Below are 19931 nucleotides of genomic sequence, written 5' to 3' on the forward strand. Positions count from 1 at the left end.
GGGAACTGAATATTGGATTCTTAAATGTCCAAAATTTATATCACATACTGAAAAACAAAGATTAAAAATCTAGTGTAGAGGTTAGATTCTTTGAAATACAATATTTAAAAACAAAAACAAAAACACAAAAAATTTAGAAATGTATATGAAGTTCAGTTTAAAAATAGGGTTTCTCTCTCTCTCTTTTTTTTGGCAAGGTTATAGTGAAATGAAAATGAAAATTAAGGAATAATAGAGGAGTATTAGAGGACTTTAAAAGGAAATAGGAGAGAAAAACAAGAAAAGAAAAAAAAAAAATTTTTTCCCTAATTAAAAAAATCGTAAAAATATATGAAAATGAAAGTTGAGGAGTAATAGGGAATTTTAAAAGAAAATGAAAGAGAGAAAATAAAAAATTTTAAAAAAAGGAAAGAAAAAAATTTTTTTTAATTAAAAACAAATATATACATATATATCTAGGAATTTCTCTGGAGTTGTTGCGGTCAGTGTAGTTCAGTTCAATTTCAGATAGCTCCTCTTTCCAGCTTACACTTCTCGATATCTGTAGGCCCCTTCCGGTGTAGTTGGTGTTACCTTCAGGGATTTTAATCTGTTGCACCGGTCCTTTCTGAAGCGGTTCCCTTTGTTTATTTGGCTTCTGTTTGCCGTCTCTTCGGTGTCTAATTTCCGCCCTGACACAGGCGGGCGGAGGTGATCTCTTATTTAGGTTCGCTAGTTCAGTTCAGTCCTGCTACGGGGAGGGCGGGGCGCTGCAGGCAGATACCGCTCTGTGTGGATAGCGCTCACCGTGTTCCGGCCACACTGGGTTTGCCCCGCTCACAGGTGTCAGTGCTTTCCCCGTCTACACTGCTCAGGCTCCCAGCTGCTCTATATGGAGCGGGCCCTGCGTTGAGTGCGGTTCCAGTATTCGGGTACTCCACAAAAGCGCAGATTCGGTTGCGCCTGCGTTTTGTGCCTTCCCCAGCCTGAACGGTTCAGGCAGCCAGAGGCTTGGGCGTACTCTCCCCAGGTGCAGCGCGCCTTTTCCCTCCACGTTGAGCGGCCCGGGCAGCCAGAGGCTTGGGCGCACTCTCCCGGGTGCAGCACGCCTTTTCCCTCCGCATCGAGCGGCCCAGGCAGCCAGAGGCTTGGGCGCACTCTCCCCGGGTACGGCGCGCTTTTTCCCTCCGCGGCCCCAGCGCGCGCCGCCAGTCGGGTCTCAGGAAGTCTTTAGATAGGAACCGGGGGCCTGTTTGCAGTGTGGGAGGGGGTGGCTTCTCAGGGGCTGAGTTTGCCTTTTTCCCCTCCCCCCTGCCTCCTACCTCCAGCGGGGATGGGCCGGCTCTTCTCTGGAGTTTCTCAGTCCCTTTGTTTTGCGAACAGCAGACAGTGTGTTCTGGCCGGTTAATTTTGACCCTTGCTATCCCACAGTTTAAAAAGCTCCCGCCGATTGCTCTCAGGGTCTTTGGGCCGGTCCTTACCCTAAGCAATGCTGCCCGCTCCTCTCCGTTCCGCCCCCGCTTGTTGCTGGCGGGTACGGGCGTCTGGGGTACTTTTCTGCTGGGAGTTGCTTTTAGGCACGTAATCTGTGGGCCTTGTTTAAAATTTCCTCCCAGTTAGATTGCCGAAAACTTCCCCCAGTCCCGCCAGTGAGAGGGTTTCCTGGTGATTGGAAACTTCCTCTATTAAGACTCCCTTCCCGGGACGGGTCTCCGTCTTAGCTCTTTTGACTCCCTTTCTATCTTTTATATTTTGTCCTACCTCCCTTCGAAGACAATGGGCTGCTTTTCTGGGCGCCTGATGTCCTCTGCTAGCGATCAGAAGTTGTTTTGTGAAATTTGCTCAGCGTTCAAATGTTCTTTTGATGAATTTGTAGGGGAGAAAGTGGTCTCCCCGTCCTATTCCTCCGCCATCTTGGCCAAGATTGGAGTTTTGAGTAACCCTCAGTCAATATGGACAGTGACCTGGGAAGCCAGTAGTTGATCCCAAGAACTGTATTAGAGACGGGATGGTCTAACCCAAGTCAATGGGTAAAACTCTTCTGGAATTGTCAGAGAGCCAGCAAAATGCTATCTTTCTTCTCTCTCGATTATAAATGGGTAGCAATGGAAGTAGTATCAACTGGGAAGCACTGGTTTTCAATTAAGGGAAACATTTGAAAGGTGCAGTTGAGTCAGTGGGATAGGAATGCATGCTCCAGTAGAGGGAGTTTTTATCACTAACTTTGTTGAGACTTGCTGATACGTAGTGATTAAAAAGACAAAAAAAAAAAAAAAAAAAAGACCAGCTTTTATTTATTGTTTTTAATTCTTCATAGACAATGCATCTTTTATTTCCTATACCGTACTTGAAATGCCACTGGGAAAGGAGTGTTCTAGGAAAATTTTGAGACTATGTGAGGGTATAAAAGGATTACTGAAAACTAGATGGAAAGACTTAGAAATAGTTCGAAAAGAGGAGGTACATGTGGCAGAAGTGCCTTTGTGCACTTACTTGGAGCAAGGGCCAAAATCATGTTTATAACATTCTTTCACTAACCCTCTCCTCACATCTTATCCTATATTTAACTCTGGATTCCCAGGTTTAAGTCCTTGTTTCACAGCTGTTTGTATCTCTGCATTTCCAACTCAAGTGAACTCAGATGGCTAGGTTGGAACTGATTACAGCCAACAGGAAAATGTATATCACTCTCATTTATGGGTTTTCACTTTCAGTATGAAAAATATTTACCCCCCTCCCCCGTGGAGTTGCAGGAATAGTCCCAAGGGAACTGGCTCATTGCTCAAATGCTTTTAAGTTGTGTCTTCCTTCTTTGATTTTATTGAATGGACCCTTTAAATATCATCAGGAGTCAGATTTCCAGTTGTCATCAGGATATCCCAGTGTTTTGTCCATTGAGGGAAAGAAAAAGGGTCAGTAATAGCCATTGTTGCAACTGCAAAGAAAGAGGTTCGTTGATAGTCCCTGTTGCTCTCCCAAGCCTGGGACGACCACTATCACTAGGAAACCTGTCACCCATATGTGTTAAGGCCAGGGGATAGGCTGGGATCGAAAGATGCTTTTTTTTTCTAACTGAAGTATAGTTAATTAACAACTTGGTGTTAGTTTCTGGTATACAGCAAAGTGATTCCGTTATGCGTATACATGTTCTTTCTCATATTCTTTTCCATTATGGTTTATCCCAGGATACTAAATATAGCTCCCTGTGCTCTACAGTAGGACCTAGTTGTTTATTCATTCTCTATGTAACAGTTTCCATCTAGTCAACCCCAAACTCCCAATCCAACCCTCTCCCTCTTCTCCCCTACCTTGGCAACCACAAGTCTGTTCTCTGTGTTCTCTGAGTGTGTTTCTATTTTATAGGTAAAGAAGACGTGGAGATATATATATATACAATGGAATATGAATGACATCACATATATGTGGAATCTAAAATATGACACAAATTAAAGTTTCTGCTCACGAATGTCAGTAGCACAAAAGCATGAACTTCTAGTTTGGATCAATCCTGAGGCATGTAACTGTGATATTTAGCACATGCAAGCAGAAATAAGAAGCTGATCTAGGTAGTGATTTGCACCTAGTTTTGTCTTGCTAATGATAGGCAATTAGATTTCCTTTCATCTAAATATTTATCTGTGCTATGGTTCTCAAGCTGTGGTCCCCAGACCAGCATCACCCAGAAATTTCTTAGAAATATAGATTTTCAGACCCCACCTCACTACTCCTGAATCTGAGCTTCAACAAACCTTCCAAGGCCTCCTTGGTGGCTCAGTGGTAAAGAATTCACCTGCCAATGCAGGAGGTGAGGGTTCCATCCCTGATCTGGGAAGATCCTGCATGCCACAGAGCAACTAAGCCTGTGTATCGCAACTACTGAGCCTTGCTCTTGAGCCTGGGAGCTGCAGCTACTGAAGCGCATGCCTTAGAGCCCCGTGCTCTGCAACAAAAGAAGCCGCTGTGATGAGAAGCCTGTGCGCCACAACTAGAGAGGAGCCCCAGCTCTCTGCGACTAGACTAGAGAAAAGCCCATGCAGCAGCAAAGACCCAGCCCAGACAAATATAAATAAATAAAAACAAGCCCTCCAGGTGATCCGAACACTAGTGTGAATTAGGGATCCACTGGGCCAGGTAGTGCTGTGCTCAGACCAGGCTGCATATCAGAATCACTGAGAAACTTTTAACAAAATACCAATCCTGAGCCCCCAAACCAGATTCTGATGTAATTAGTGTGGTGTGGAGCCCTGGCATCAGAAGTTTTTATAAGCTCCAGTGATTCTAATGATAGTCATAGTTGAGAACTATCAAGCTATAGCAATATAAGAAAAAGCTCTCTAATTTAGGACTTAGTGATGAATTTAAAATAATTTATTAAAATAATTTTATGTATTTTACTAGGATGTTAATTTAGGCATGCTCATGTATAGCAAACCATAAGTAACAAGATTTAGGAGCGGGGATCTTGTTTGTCTGGATTTTATTTTTCATTATTGCATCCTGAGCCTGCAGGGCACTGCCTGGCACATAGTAGGTTTGCCAATAACTCTATGTTGACTAATTGGATTAATCAATTAAAGACAAGTTCCAACAGGAACTTGCCTTTACACCCCACAAAGGAACCAGTAAGCACTCTGAGCTAGAAGAATAGTCTCTGTCCGGGGCTGGCCTGGGTTCATCTCCTGGTTCTGTGGGTTCTCTGTGAATCCTCTTTGTTCTTGTCCCATGATGATCTGTACCAGGATGTCACTGCCTCGTATCAGGATTCACATTACATTTGCAGGAACTGGTCTCTGTTTATGCCCTTAGCCAGAACCCTCATTGACTGTAGAATCTCGTGGCCCTGACCATTGGAGAGGTGATGCTGGCCAATGGGAACACCCATTATGTTTTCTTCCTTCTTTTCTCTGGGCTGGCTTCTCCACCACCTCCCTTGTACAGGTGCTGCCACGTGGCCTGCCTATCTTTTGATCTGCACACTCTTCCCTGTTGGAGTCCTGTAGAGCTCATGGGGGTGTCTCTTCGCTTGGTGGGAAGAACAACTTTCTGAGTGGGGTTTAAGCCAAAACTGGATTTCCCAGCAGGGAGAAACAGGTTCACTATGCTGCACTGCTGTTCAAACCCCTCTGGCAATAGCACCTCCAGCATGTGCCTGTTAAAGATTTCTTGTTCAGTGTTGAATAAGCCACATTACCTAAAAATGAAGTAGCAGATTTGTTTGGAAACTGCCTCTAATTCAGTAGGGCAAATTACTTCCTTGAAACATTTTTGGTGGGAGTTCCGTACTGGTTAGTGTAACCTAATTAAGATGTATTGTTAATGCTGTTTTATTTACTGCTTAAGTTAAAAAAAAAAAAAAAAAAAAAAACTTTAGAACCTGCCACTGTCAGCAATTATTCTGAAGTCTTTTTTCCCCTCTTAGTTCCTGTAGCTTCTTTTAAGACTGAAGTTATCTGTGTCTCCCTTCAGATAGGAAGGAGGTCAAATTTTGAAGTTCATATTTTGCCTGGTTCTTACTGCTAGTTTCACTGAAGCAAAGGAGGGTGTCACTAAAGTTCATGATGTTTCCAAACTGTTTGCACTTGTATACTCATCTCTTCAGCTTCCATGATGGCTCAGTGGTAAAGAATCAGCCTGCAATGCAGGAGATGCAGGTTCGATCCCTGGGTGAGGAAGATCCCCTGGAGAAGTAAATGGCAACCTACTCCAGTTTTCTTGCCTGGGAAATCCCATGGACAGAGGAGCCTGGCAGCGTACAGTCCACAGGGTCTCAAAAGTGTCAGACATGACTTAGTGACTAAACAACAACAGCAACTCCTCTTTTCGAATGCAATACACATATAAAAATATCTCTAAAATGATATATAAATTCTCCATTTCTACATAAAAGCTTCTTGTCCCTTCAGCTACACTCAGGTCTGGAAGCTTAAACAAAATCCTCTTCAGATTATTGTTAATGCTCTGCCTGGTTCTGCAACAGCTGTTGCTTTTGAACAATATGATGCTTCTCCTCCCCCAAGAGGAGTGGAAAAGGCCTCCTTTGCTGCACTGTCAACCTTTGTCAACTCAGGGAGCATAAAACAGACTGAGAGATGAACCTAGGATTCCTGTTTGGGAATTCAGTGCACAGCTTAAAGACTTGAGTTTTGCCACTTCCTGACATTGACTTTCATAGCAACAGTTTAATTTGGAGAAAATCTTCTACTTCAAATGGCTAAAGGTATTTATGTGGAAAATTTTCCAAATGATTGACTTTACTGTGTTGCTATTTTCTTTCCCCATGAATATGTGAGTATTTGGCTTTCTCCCAGTAATATTTCTGCATCACTTCTCTTTAGGCTAAGACATTTTTCTATCCAGACTGGGAAAAGGAGGGTGTATCAAGTTTACACTTTTACAGTGAATTATTATTTGAGTTTAAACATTCTTCTCTAAGAATGAAGAATTTGAGTATGTCTCCTTAAAATTTCCCATGGCCAATCTTCACAACAGTCAGAGTCATTTTGGTCATCACTTTGGAACCAATGCAACTGTGATCAGCTTCCTCCAGCCCCAGCTTGCTTCTCTCCTCTTCATTGGCATCAGCCTTACTGAAGGTGTTGTCTCTCTTACCTCTTACTTCCCTAAGTGAGTAAGTAAGTAAAGTCACTCAGTCGTGTCCAACTCTTTCCGACTCCATGCTCCTCTGTCCATGGGATTTTCCAGGCAAGAATACTGGAGTGGGTTGCCATTTCCTTCTCCAGGGGATCTTCCCGACTCAGGGATTGAACCCAGGTCTCCAGCGTTGCAGACAGACGCTTTACCGTCTAAGCCACCAGGGAAGACCTACTGCTAATTCTTCAGCCACCTCTCTACTGCCAAGTTTGCCAATGGCTCCCTGTTATTTAATCCAATTATTATCTTAGATTAGAGCTGATTTTTAGCATTAGACATTGCTATTTCCATTATCATTCTCTTCTTTGCCACAATTTCTCCTCATTCTCCTAGTTTCTCCCTTTTCTGTCCCCTTCTTAAAAGTTGCCCCCTTCCTTGGGTTGAGCAGAGTGGGGAAGTTAAATTGGTAATTTACCCCCTTTTTGAAAAGAAATTAAACTTTAAATACATGGAAATATATGCCTATAAATGAAAGTGTGAGAACAGGGTTTTGTTGTTTTTGTTTTTTTTAATCAGTGTGGATCATCCACCCTAGAATTGCACTTGGCACAGTGTGGGCACCCAGTCAGTGAATGAGTGAATGATATAAAATTATAAATACTGAAAACATACATATAAAAAAAAAGTTGTTTCCTTTGGAATCAGTTCTAGGCCTGCCACCTCCTCTTAGACTGTAGTATCTTCCTCTTATTAGTATCTTTCTGGATAGATGCTTTCTGTTTCTCAGTCTCAGTCCCATGCCATTGATAAAGATCCCCATCCATTTCTCCAGCCCAGATCTTATGACAGCAGATCTATGTCTAAACTCAACCTAATTCCTTCTCTCCCTGGTTTCTCTAAGTCCCCAGTTTTAGAGAGGAATGCCATCATTCACCATGCAGCATGGAAACCTTAGCTTCCTCTCTCTCTTCCCCTCTCCCTTAAAAAACACTAGCAATGCTAACTTATTCTATTTTCTACATAAAATTTAAGACTATATCGTCTCTTTAACTCCTACAAGCACCCCTCCCCTGCCCTAATTCAGAAAAGCCTTTTTTGTATCGGAATAAGTCTCTCTGATCTTGCTTCCTAGCAATCCACATTACAGGAGAGAGTTTTCTGATTGTGTTGCCTTGATCAAAGCCCTCATGCCTGCAAAGTCCTCACCACCTATCCTCCCTTGCGTTCCTAGCCTCAGCTCTTGGTACTCCTCACCTCACAATTTTCATTTTTGGTCATTCCAAATATTTTTCAGTTCTTCAAGCATACCATGCTCTCTCACCTTCTGGGCCTTCATATGATTTTTTTTTTTTTTATAGTTAGAATATTCTTTCTGTTCTCTCCCCCTCTGAAGAATTCCTGCTCCTTTTTTAGATCTGAAATTCAGAGCACTTCCTGATGACTGCTCCTCTGAATGCCCCAAGTCTGGCAAAGGTGCTTCTCCCATGACCTCTGCCCCATTGTCTCATCAGGGCAAGAGCTACCCTATGCCTTAATTACCTGGATCTTTGTATCCACATTAGACGGTCACTTCTGTGAGGAGAGGAGTATGTCTTCTGTACTGAAATCCTTTGTCCAGTGCTAACAACAGTGATTGACGCAGAGAGGCACTCAAATTTTTGCTGAATGAATGAATGAACTCCAAAGTAAAGCACGAGTCAGCTTTCTTTACCAAATAGCTTCAAATGCTTCACTCGCCTTTCTAATCTCTTCCTCACTAGTCAAGCTCCTCTAACTAAAACAGCTATTGCTTTTCCACAAAGCAGCTGAAAGTTTGTAGCAGATAAAGCAACCTATACATCCCAAAGGAAGAGAAACTTTTCAGAAGTTCGGAGAATTAACATATGGTAATTGTCAAATCCCAGGGTGTCTTTTTAATTGAACCTTCACAGTAGTTCTCTTAGCTTGTACTCAGTGCTTAAATTGAGTAGAACCTCATTAGGAAAGTTGTGTCACGCCTTAGTGAAAATGGAGGGAATGAGAAATAGAGCTTTCTATGACAGAGAGGCATCAGAGAAAGGGAGCAATCTGGTCTGTGAATTCTTTAATCCATGTGGCTGGTTGTGGTGACTCTTGAAATGGGAGATGGGGCAGAAGAGCCACAGCCATCAAGGGAGCTTAGGACCTTCTTTCCAAATTCCATTCTGGGTTTTGTACTCCTAAAGTATCTGTTGCCTGCTTCCCTCCTCTCCTTTCCCAGTGCTGCTTCTTCAGTGCCAGCCTCAGGAGCAACCTGGTTTTAAAGAGTTTTCCTCCCCAAGAGCAAATCATCGAGGGAGCCCTGTGACTACCAGGCTCAGCCCCTCGGTGCTTTTCTGGGCGTCTCTGTCACTGCTCACCCGCTCCTCTGTTTAGCCGCCTTGACCCCTTCCCTGCCCAGTGCTGTGACGAGGTGGGGCAAGCAAGGTGCCCAGCGGACAAAACTGAAGAAGTCAGCCACTCTCGGAGGCCACCCGTGCGCTTGCGGAGCCTGAGCCTCCCTGGACTCACCCTCATTCCAGCTCTTGCTCTGCCCCACCTCGGCCATGCCTCCTGGCCTCTCCAAATCCTAGTCCTGCAGACCCAGCTCAGATGCTGCTGCCTCCTCCATAAAGTGCGTGCTGAAGTCAGCCAGTCTTTCTCACAATTCAGCAAGTAGGCATCTCACTTTCCTCTAAATCCTCAGTGGACCTTATTTATACCTCTCTGAAGATACTGCATACCTTGTTTAGTTCTTGGGCTGCTCTTTTGTCTCTGTTAAACCACAGGCTCTTTAAGAGCGGTCTTTTGCTCAGCATGCTCTCAATTTCCAACACAGGGTTTGGCACAAACCTGTGGTATTCATCAGTCAGTGAGGTGAGTAGAGCTGTCAGGGGAGAAGAGAGAAGAACATGGTAGTTAACTGTTCATGGGCTCTGGTGCCAGTTCGCCTGGGTTTGACCTCAGGTTCTGACATTGAGGCTTGGGACAAGTTTCATCGCCTTTCTATGCCTCCATTTCTTTATCTTTAAAATGGGATAAATAATGGTACCCCAACATGTGAAGTCTGAATGAGCGCTTAGCACAAGACTTGATGTGTAGTGAGCACCTCAGTAAATGTCAGGATCCAGAATAAAAATGGTCTAATGTAGGGACATCCATGGAAAATATTGGTGTGCATGCTAAGGGCAAAGTACATGTGTGACTGATGCTATTGTTATTTAGTCTCTAAGCTATGTCTGACTTGGACTGCAGACTGCCAGGCTCCTCTGTCCATGGGATTTCCCAGGCAAGAATACTGAAGTGGGTTGCCATTTCCTTCTCCAGGGGATGTCCCTAACCTAGGAATCGAACCTGTATCGGCAGGCAGATTCTTTACCATTGAGCCACCAAGGAAGCCCTGATGCTATTCAGTTCAGTTCAGTTCAGTTCAGTTCAGTTCAGTCGCTCAGTCATGTCTGACTCTTTGCGACCCCATGAACTGCAGCACACCAGGCTTCCCTGTCCATCACCAACTCCTGGAGTCCACCCAAACCCATGTCCATTGAGTCGGTGATGCCATCCAACCATCTCATCCTCTGTTGTCTCCTTCTCATCCTGCTCTCAATCTTTCCCAGCATCAGAGTCTTTTTAAATGAGTCAGCTCTTGGCATCAGGTAGCCAAAGTATTGGAGTTTCAGCTTCAACATCAGTCCTTCCAATGAAAACCCAGGACTGATCTCCTTTAGGATGCTATAGAGGAAGTTAAATTTAAACCATCAATGGTAGAAGACAGAGCTAACTCCTACCTTGAGAAGCCAGGTGTCTACTGTTTTTGAAAAGGCAAATCTTATCTCTATAATTCAGTAGAATAATACCTTGGACAAAAAGATAGTTAGGGAGGTTGCCCCAAAAGAGCAACAGAGGAGGGCCAGGTGAACCCTGGAGTATTAAAACAGGTATTTGAACGTGCTGGTTTTAATATCTGCTGTTAAGGAGGATGGAAACAGAATGTTCAGGGAAAGTCATGTTTTTGCTGCCATCTACAGTCAATGTGCAATTTTCAAAGTTTCTTAACACAAACATGCACATCCATCCAGATAGAGCTTTCTTGACAAAATGAGTGACAATATAAAGTTTGGTTTAAATTCTAGTAATTGAGATACTTTGGGCATATTATAGTATTTTATTTACTTGTCTTTTTAAAATTAGGTATATTCAAACAGTAACATAGCCTTTTAAACCTCATATTGTATTAAAACTTACTAGAAGACTGCTGAAATAGCTCAAGAGTGAGGCTATCATCTGTTAGGTTGGATTAGCTGCAGTTGTGGCAGCTGATGGTTAATACAATGATTTCAATGAAGAAGGAGCAAGATTGGATTTTACCCCATGTTTTCCTGCCCTCATGACCTGAAGTTCTGTGATTGTTATTAGAATTATTGTAAATTATATTTTATAGAAACATCCTTTATGGTTGTGATGTGAAAAATCATCCAAAGCAAGTAAAAACAAAATGACAGTGATGTCACTTCTGAGATGACGTCTGCCCGTATGCTGCTGTCCATATCATCTCCAACATTATCATGATGTTCTCCTAACTTCCCTGTGCATTATTTTTAAAGGGTTAAATATAGACAAGAATTATTGGAAAAGCGTTTGATGGAGAAAAAAGAAGTGGCCCTTCAAGAAGCGCTTGAAGAGGAAGAGAGAGAAAAACGACTAGAAGCCCTGAGGAAACAGGTGTTTTTAATTTGGAGAATTTCATGGATGGTTTAAAAAATGTTTCTAAGTGTTCTTCATAACATTATTACTAGGACTTAGTTCATGACATCTGCTATATAAAATGTAACTTTTCCAAATTGGGACAGCTATCTTCATTCCTGGGAACAATTCGATTTATGTTGAATTATTTTCAGTTTCTTAGCATGTGAAAAGAACTTTATCAAAACCTTTAAAAAAAAAGCTCTCCCAAGATTTAAATAATCCATATTACCTCTAGTTTGTAAGCTGAATAGTATCCATTTATAGCAGTGAAACCCTGCATGTAGCTAAAAGATTTTATTCTCCTTGAAAAAAATGTGGTGGAGCTTGAGCAAGATAATCCTCCCTAGGGAAGGAACCTCTGTTTGGAAATATCCCACAGTCAACAAAAAGGTTAAAAATCACTTTTTAAAATGACTGTTTTTGTGGGGAAATAAAAGCCTCCTATTGCTTTGTCTCATAAAAGTAGAAGTTTTGAAAATAGTATTGATAGACAGCAAGAGCAAGAATTTCAGACCTTAGGAAGTGTTATAAAGTAGTTTTGCTTGGTAATTTTTCAGTATTGTTAACATAATAGTGATAAGCACAACTCATTAGCTCCAAAGTCTTCTCTGATACCATTTCCTAGCTGGCAGGAAATGACTGACAGGTTCTCCTTCTATGTGGTTGAGAGTTAGCATAGAATCTTGGATAAGAACTCCACCTCTGGCTTCCTTCAGAGCTGGTACAACCTGGCTCACTGCTTACTGGCAGAAGAAACTTAGGTCTTTCACTTAACCTCCCTAAACTTTATTTCCTCCTGTGAAGAATGGGAATAATAGTAATAGTACCTATTTCATCCTTGGGATCGCAAAGGGTCAGACACAACTTGGTGACTGAACACAGAGCAACAGCCTACATCATGGGTTTGTAGTAATGTGCATTCACATTGTGTGAATATAAGTGTAAAGCCCTCTTCTAAATGCTCTTAGGTCTTACCTCATTTAACTCCTACCCCAACCCTATGATGTAGGAATTATTATTTTATAGAAGAGAAAATTGAGGCAGCCCAGAGTTTTCCCAAAGTCACCTAGCTACTAAATGTCAATCTGAATTCAAACCAAGGAAGTTAAGTTAAATGAAATCATATAAAGGAAGTGTAAATGCATACAACTATTGTATCCATCTTTGATAAAACAGATTGTAGAAATAAATTCAAAGCATAGGAATATACATCCTGGTCATCTTAAAGTCCATGAAATTTAAATTTTCAATCATTAGCCAATAATGATATACCATGGCCTTCTAGGGACAAAATTTAATGTCACTATTACTAGACACATTTTGTTCAAAATATCATTTTGACAACTACAGTCCATATGATTAAGATTCTTTTTCCATCTGTGAGACCTTTGAAAGAGGAAATATCTGTGCCTGTTATCTGTAATGAGTGTTTAGAATTATAGTAAAAGACATTTTGGCTAGTAAAACCTATAATAATTAAAGTATGTTCAACCTCCAGTTATGTCATTATAATTTCTAAATGGAATTAAAAGTGCCATTTTCCTATTGCTATTTCTTGACTTTAGGAATTAGCAGGCAGGTGTTATTAATGGTGGCATATAATTTACAAAATTAGTGGCTTCTTTTTATTAGGATGCAGGTTTGATTGATTTCAATTATCATAAAGGACAAGGGTATTTGAGTTAAAATGACTCTTGGAATTTTTCAGTGGAAGGGGAAACAATGGTTTTTAACAGTCCCTGGAAATCTAGTTGCTCAATACAATGAAAACTCACCCATCTTGCTCAATAATGCTAACACACGTGACTTTACCCATAAATGATATACTCTAGACTCAGCTTAATCAGATTAAACGTTCTAGAAAGCTTCATGGAGTCATTACTATGGCCATGGATTTCTAGTGGCTAAAAATGAATGTTTTCTACTTTTGGTTAGTTTCTTTTTTTTTTTTTCATTTATTTTTATTTTTGGTTACTTTCAAGGTGATTGAATATGTAGGTTTTCTATATAAAATTTCCCTTGACTTTGGATCAGAAAGAAATTTTTATCTAAATTTAATCATACCTGTAACTATGCAATAATAAAATTTCTTTACTTTAATGGATATTCAGCATTAATAATGTTGCCCAGAAGTATTTAGCTTGTATCTTGTTCCAAGCAGCCATGTTTTCTCTTCTTTTAGGTTGCTATTGTCGCTCAATTTGATCCTGTTAGAATGATGTCAGATACAGTGGCATCAAAAGCAAGGATGGGTATTGGAACTGAAGAAGAATTTATTCTCCAAAAGCCACTCTTCACATTGAATACATACAATGAACAGCAGGTAATTATGAAAATTAGCAAGATTGATGCAAAAGCCATGATGATGATAAGAATTGTAAAAGTGTGTGTTTTGGGTTACAAATTATTTATAATATTTATATTTAAATACCATGCACATTAGCATAAATAGCATGTAATTACTGAACAATTCTTGATATTATACAATGTTAATAGGTGACCATAGAACAAAACACTGAAAATGTTATAAATCTGTCATTGGAAATTATTTTAATCTAAAACAATTTTATAAAGTTTTACTTTAAAGTTGTGTTAATATTGCATTTTTGTTTAAATATTTATCATATTCAGAATTTGTTTAAATGCATAATATAAATCCTATTAATGAAACAATTGATGATACTGATAAGACAAAGCAGAGGGAAGCTTTCTGAAATTAAAATGAACAGAAAATAATGTATCAGAGCTAATGATAAAACGCTTGTTGTGGAAAAAGTATTAAGAGATTATTTAACTATTCTTAGGTGCTTCTGAATCATTTTAGTCTGTTTCTATAACTGAGAAGGGATTTTAAGAAGCTTTTTTTTAGGTGGATGGAAGAGAGGGAGCCAGGACATATGAATGATTGGATATCACGAAAGTTAAAGGAGAAAGTAGCTGTAAACTTTACAAATTTAAGAAAAGCTAAATGTTTATTTTAAAAGCAGGAAATTTTATACATTCATCCAATAACAAATAAATCTAATGTGCCTCTATTACGTGCTGCATACTTTGCTAGGGAATATTAATAAAGAGAACAATTTACATATTAATAGGGCAGATATTTATGGAACATATACTGTATCTGCACTGAGCCTGGTGCCAGGGCTGATCCTGAACAAGATAAACTTGTTCTGTGTGGAGGAAGTGAGCAGGGGAATTGGGTTGGGAAGGAAAGTAGAATGCAGGGGAATAATGCTACGAGAGTGAGAGCACCCACCTCCCTGATCGAGGGCTGAGGGCTGCAGCAGCAAGAGGAAGGGCGTGAAGACAACCCTGAATGGGAAGTCAGAGAAGGCGAAAAAGATGAACCTAAGCTCCATCTTAACTGAGGAGTTTTGGCACCAGTAACAGAATTCATTCCAGATAATTTAAAAACAACAGCAAAACTGAATGGGGGAGGAGTGGGCATAGGAAGGGGGTTGATTAGAAGATGCACTAGTGTCTCTAGAAGTCAAAGCAGGGAAGGCATCTGAGCTTGTAAAGAACTGAAGTCAGAAGCTGAAAAGCTTTCAGGTACCTGGGCTGAGGAAATAAGGGTTTGATCAAGCAGAAGAGGGTGAAAAGCGGCCCTTACTTGTACATCTTCAGTGTAAGGCACATGGTAAGGGTGGGTGCTGGGAGATAAGACTGCAAACATAAATTTGGATCAGACTGTGGAAAGTATAGTAGATCTTACTGCCTAAAGACTTTTGACCTTTTAACCTATGAGCAGAGGGGAGACTTTGAAGCAAGTGAAATATATAATAAGTTTCATATGATAGCAATGTGTCTGAATGGAAAATTGGTGTAGGTGGAGTTGGGTCCTTTGAAGATGGTGGAGACCTCATGGAAGTGGGGTGGAGTCAGGGGAGAGCAGAGTAGGGGGAGGGTGGGATGCGGAGGCATGTTTGGCTCTGGCTGAGGAGAGGATAATGAAAGTGAGGGTGATTCTAAACGAGGCAGCAAGGGATATTGAGAAGAGCCTACACTTTGGATTAAGATCCACACCCACTGTTTGCTGGCTGTGTGAACTTGTGTAAGCTATTAACATCTTTATGTTTTGTTTACTTCATCTGTAAAACAATAATTTGTAAGGTTCTTGTGATGATTAGGATACTAAATGTCAATTGCCTAGAATATTGTCTGGCACCTAGTAGTAATTCAGTAAATTACAATTGTTAGGTGGTGCTGCCATTAACCATATAAGAATACAGAAGGAAAAAACAGACTCAGGGAGAGAGCATTTGCTTTGTTCATGTTAGGTTTAGGGTGAAGATGTCTAATACATGCTTGCAAGAAACTACTTGGCTTTCTCTGGGGAGGAGAATGGGGGAAAGGGACATCAGTATGGGAGGGAGATGTCCGTTTCACTTGATATATGTTGAAAAAACTATGATTATGAAAATGTTTTAAACATCACACATCTGGAGCTGGGGGAGAAGTGGTGAATTGTGGAGATAATTAGGATGTCAACAGCACACAGGTGGAGCATGAATCCTTGGAAGTGGATGAAAGTGACCAGGAAGACTCTTTTGGGGCAAAAGAAAAGAAACCTAAGTCTAAGACTTAAATATTTTGCTTTGCCAACAAAAATTCTGTGTTATTCTCCATTTATATGCATTGTTGCCCCCGTCCCTGTATCTGATCAGTTGCCAAGTTCTATTGATTCTTCCCTTCATAATGTTTTGGACAGTTATCTCTCCTTTGCTACCAGCCAATTTTAGGCATTTATTACTTTATGTCTAGACAGTTGTAGTAGACTCTTAAGCACTCTTTGTGCCTCTGTCTCTTGTTTGCCTGCTGCCTTAATTTATCCTGAACTTATAATCAGATTTATCTCCTTATGCAACAGTTCTAATTATATTAGTTCCATGCTGAAAACAGAAACACAACCTCAGTAGCCCCCCAGACTCTGTGACATAGACTTCAAGCCTTTAAAATTCAAGTCCTAAAAAATAAAAGAAAAGAAAAGAAAATTCAAGTCCTAGTCTTAGAAGTGCCCTTTTTCAGTGTTCCCCAGTGGTACCAAGTACTCCACCCAAATCACCGTGATCCTAAATTGACCTATTTCATCTCTGAATTAGCATATGCCTTCCTTTCTTGCTTGATCTCTCTTCCTCCTCCACTCCCACTCCCAACTTTGTAGAATAAGTTGGACCTCAAAGTTAGGTCAAGTTATTCTCCTTACCTGAGACCATCCTAGCCCCACTGGCACCAGGAGATGTCCCAATGTGCTCTAGTACTCTTGGGGCATCTGTCACATGTTGCCATGGGCTGTAGTTATCTGTGTATGTTCTTATTACCTCTGTTAGTTTAAGAGCTCCTTGAAGGAGGGGCTACTTTCAACAGCTTATTATCCCATCCTCTAGGGGGATAATGTTCATGTAAAATGCTTCATTAGCTGAAATCTATATGTGGCCACCTTTTTATCATTGCAAACAGTGTCTGTTGACATTAATATTCATAAGAAGAAATAAAGCCCAATCAGCTATAAATGAAAACAGAAATTGAACTATTCATATGTCTATTTCCACGTAGAATCAGATTGATAGAACCATTTTCTAGTGCTGCTTGAAACAGAAATCTGGCCTTGGAAGAAAGCTTCTATTGATTATGTTTTTCAAGTAGTAGCCATGTATTTGAATTTAACTTACATATTGCCAAGTGATGGAGAAATTAAAATGTCTGTTTAAAGACAAATATACAAGATTGTGATTTGGGGTTATTTTAATTAATGTTTGCTTATATTTTATAATCCCAGCTAACAATAAATAACAAATCAATGATAGTACTGAAAGAAAGCTTTTTTATCCCATTTTTTAATAATTTTAATGTTTTATTTTGACTAATCTAGTTTACAATATTCTATACATCTTATGTTGGAAACCACTGATATACTGAAAAGTGATAATGTCAAAAAATTTTGACCTTTATTTCAGTAAAAATAACCAGACTATAGTCACTGTATACACAAAATTTATTGTCATCTAGTCATCCATCTAGCAAAAACAAACTATACAGCTTGGGGAAATATGGAACTAAAAGATAAAATTTACTTCAGTAAATTTATTTGTATTATTTTATATTCTTTGTATTACTTATATTATTTATATATATAATATTTATATTATTTTATTTCTACAGATAATTTCTGACCCTAGACTTCGTTTTGAGTTAGCGCTCCGAGAAGCTGGACTTCATAAAACATTTTATGCCAAAGGGATATTACCAAAAATCAGTCCTCAAAAACCTCCAAGAAAGGATATGGAGTCTACCGTATTTAAAATCTAGAGTTCATCCTCAAATCTTATTATACATAAACAAGATTTTTCTTTGAATATATTTATATGGATAATAATAATTACTACTTTCTAAAATTTTACAAATTATCAGACGTAGAAGTCGTAGTATCTATTAATCTATTGTCTTTCTTTTACGATTTTTAGAATTTTATGCACTATTTTCCAATCTTTTTTTATGTTTAATAGTACTAAATTCTCCAAAGACTATGGAACTTAATTATGACACATCTGGAACATATATTATCATTTAGTAAATTGCATTTTGGAGGTTGCATCATCCCATGAAAAGAGCTCAAAATAACCATTTGCAAGAATCACAATTTATGCTGTTGTTGGCTAATAATGTTCATTTCTGCTTGTTATTTCAGAATTTGACTTTTCAATTATGGAAGTTTCATTGTCATTAGTGCTTCTATTATTTCTCCATTATTATAAGAGGAGACTCAACCTTTCTCTAAATTTAGAAACCAGGTTGGTTTACTGTGTTTACTGCAAACCAATCATCCAAACAATTTCACTTTGTAAATTAGCCTGTAAGAATAAATTAGAAATTAGAAATAGCAATTCAAGCATAGGGATATCTGTTCGGCTTGGGAAAATGTATTTGTATGGTTGTTTGGGAGGACTGTTTTAAAATTTAGAATACTATCAAAATTTCCATGTTTTCAATTAAATATCTGGATGATTTTATAGAAAGGAAGTGTTTCAAATAAAACTCAAGTGTAAGTTTTTGCTATTTCTGAACAATCACACAAATAGAAGTAGCTGGTGCTACATAGCAGGAGATAGTGACACCATAGATCTGATGCTTGTGGTTATGATGAAAATATTAGTTGAAGTTTGGGCAGCAGCCTAGATATGTTCTGGCTATGCCCAGACTCAGACCTTATTAACTTTCTCTGTTTTTAAAAATAGTTTTAATAATAGTTACATTTACTGAGCACAAGCTGTGTGCTCAGTACCATATATATACTTTGCATATAATATAAGATTGTCATTCTCATTTTATGGTTAAAGAAATAGATTCAGGAAGGTAAAATAATATGCCATAGGTCCATTGATTTTCAAACTGTGGGTCATTAAATCAATCTAGTGAGTCCTGATCAGTAAGTAATTTTTAAATGACACACACACAAAAACATAAGCTGAAATCCACGTGTGATTTGAGTTTCATCCCCTCTAAATTCCACAAGAATTTGTCTTGCTTGGTTATGCTCTTTCTCTCCTGTATTTTCAAGTTTTCCTTCAGCATATACCTATGCTTAAATAAATTCCACTTTCAAAACTGATCTCCATTAACCTCACATTTTCCCCTAGCTGCCAGGCTGTTTCTCTGCTCCTCCTCTTAGGTAAACTTCTTCAAGGAGCTGCCTGCTGGTATTTAGTTGTCTTCTCACTTTCTAGTTGTGGCTTCCCTGGTGGCTCAGATGGTGAAGAATCTGCCCACAATACTGCAGACCCAGGTTTGATCCCTGGGTCAGGAAGATCCCCTGGAGAAGGGGATGGCTACCCACTCCAGTGTTCTTGCCATGGACAGAGGAGCAGATAGTTGGACACAACTGGACACAACTTTTCCTTCACTCACCACTGGCACTGCTTTTAGCAAGGTCACCAGTGAACTCCATACTGACAAATTCGATGCCCATTTTCTGTCATCTTACTGACTTCATGGCAGCATTACAACCACCCCATCTTGGAACATGTTCCTCTCTTGGCTTCTATGACACCAATCTGCTTTACCTTCTACTTCCTTAGTCTCTTCTCAAACTTTTTTGCTGACTCCTCCATCTCCATCAATCTCTAAGTTTTGGAGAACTGTCAGATTAGACCTTCTACCTCTATCTTTCTTTATTGTTGAATCACCCAAGGGATGATCCTTAAAAACACTAGATTTTGATTATAATTATTTGAATTATTCCTGTGCAATCATAACTATTGTTCGTCTCCATAACTTTTTGTAATCCCAAAATGAAATTCTGTAGCCATCCAAAAGAACTTTCCATTGATCTCTGCTAGCTGCTGGTAACCACTATTCTACCTTCTCTTTCTGTGAATTTGCCTATTTTCGGTTCAGTTCAGTTGCTCACTCATGTTCGACTTTCTGTGATCCCATGGACTGCAGCATGCCAGGCTTTCCTGTCCATCACCAACTCCTGGAACTTGCTCAAACTCATGTCCATCGAGTTGGTGATGCCATCTAATCATCTCATCCTCTGTCGTCCCCTTCTCCTCCTGCCCTCAATCTTTCCCAGCATCAGGGTCTTTCCCAGTGTGTCAGTTATTCACATCAGGTGG

At 39.8% G+C, this 19931-nt stretch overlaps 1 protein-coding gene across 3 annotated transcripts in view; it reads left to right on the forward strand.

Moving 5' to 3' along the window:
• The window catches only part of CCDC148 (coiled-coil domain containing 148), a 536518-nt gene that overhangs the window by 267252 nt on the left and 249335 nt on the right, over nucleotides 1-19931 (forward strand). For 2 of the 3 annotated variants that reach the window (XM_070476172.1, XM_070476173.1), the window contains exons 14-15: nucleotides 11172-11289; nucleotides 13496-13636. In XM_070476172.1, the coding sequence (XP_070332273.1) occupies nucleotides 11172-11289; nucleotides 13496-13636 (259 nt within the window). Of the gene's footprint in view, nucleotides 1-11171; nucleotides 11290-13495; nucleotides 13637-17478; nucleotides 18333-19931 lie in introns of those variants that run through there. The other variant, XM_020883117.2, reaches the window with a different exon arrangement.

Source organism: Odocoileus virginianus, chromosome 13 (assembly GCF_023699985.2).
Source record: "Odocoileus virginianus isolate 20LAN1187 ecotype Illinois chromosome 13, Ovbor_1.2, whole genome shotgun sequence".
Taxonomy (NCBI): Eukaryota; Metazoa; Chordata; class Mammalia; order Artiodactyla; family Cervidae; genus Odocoileus; species Odocoileus virginianus.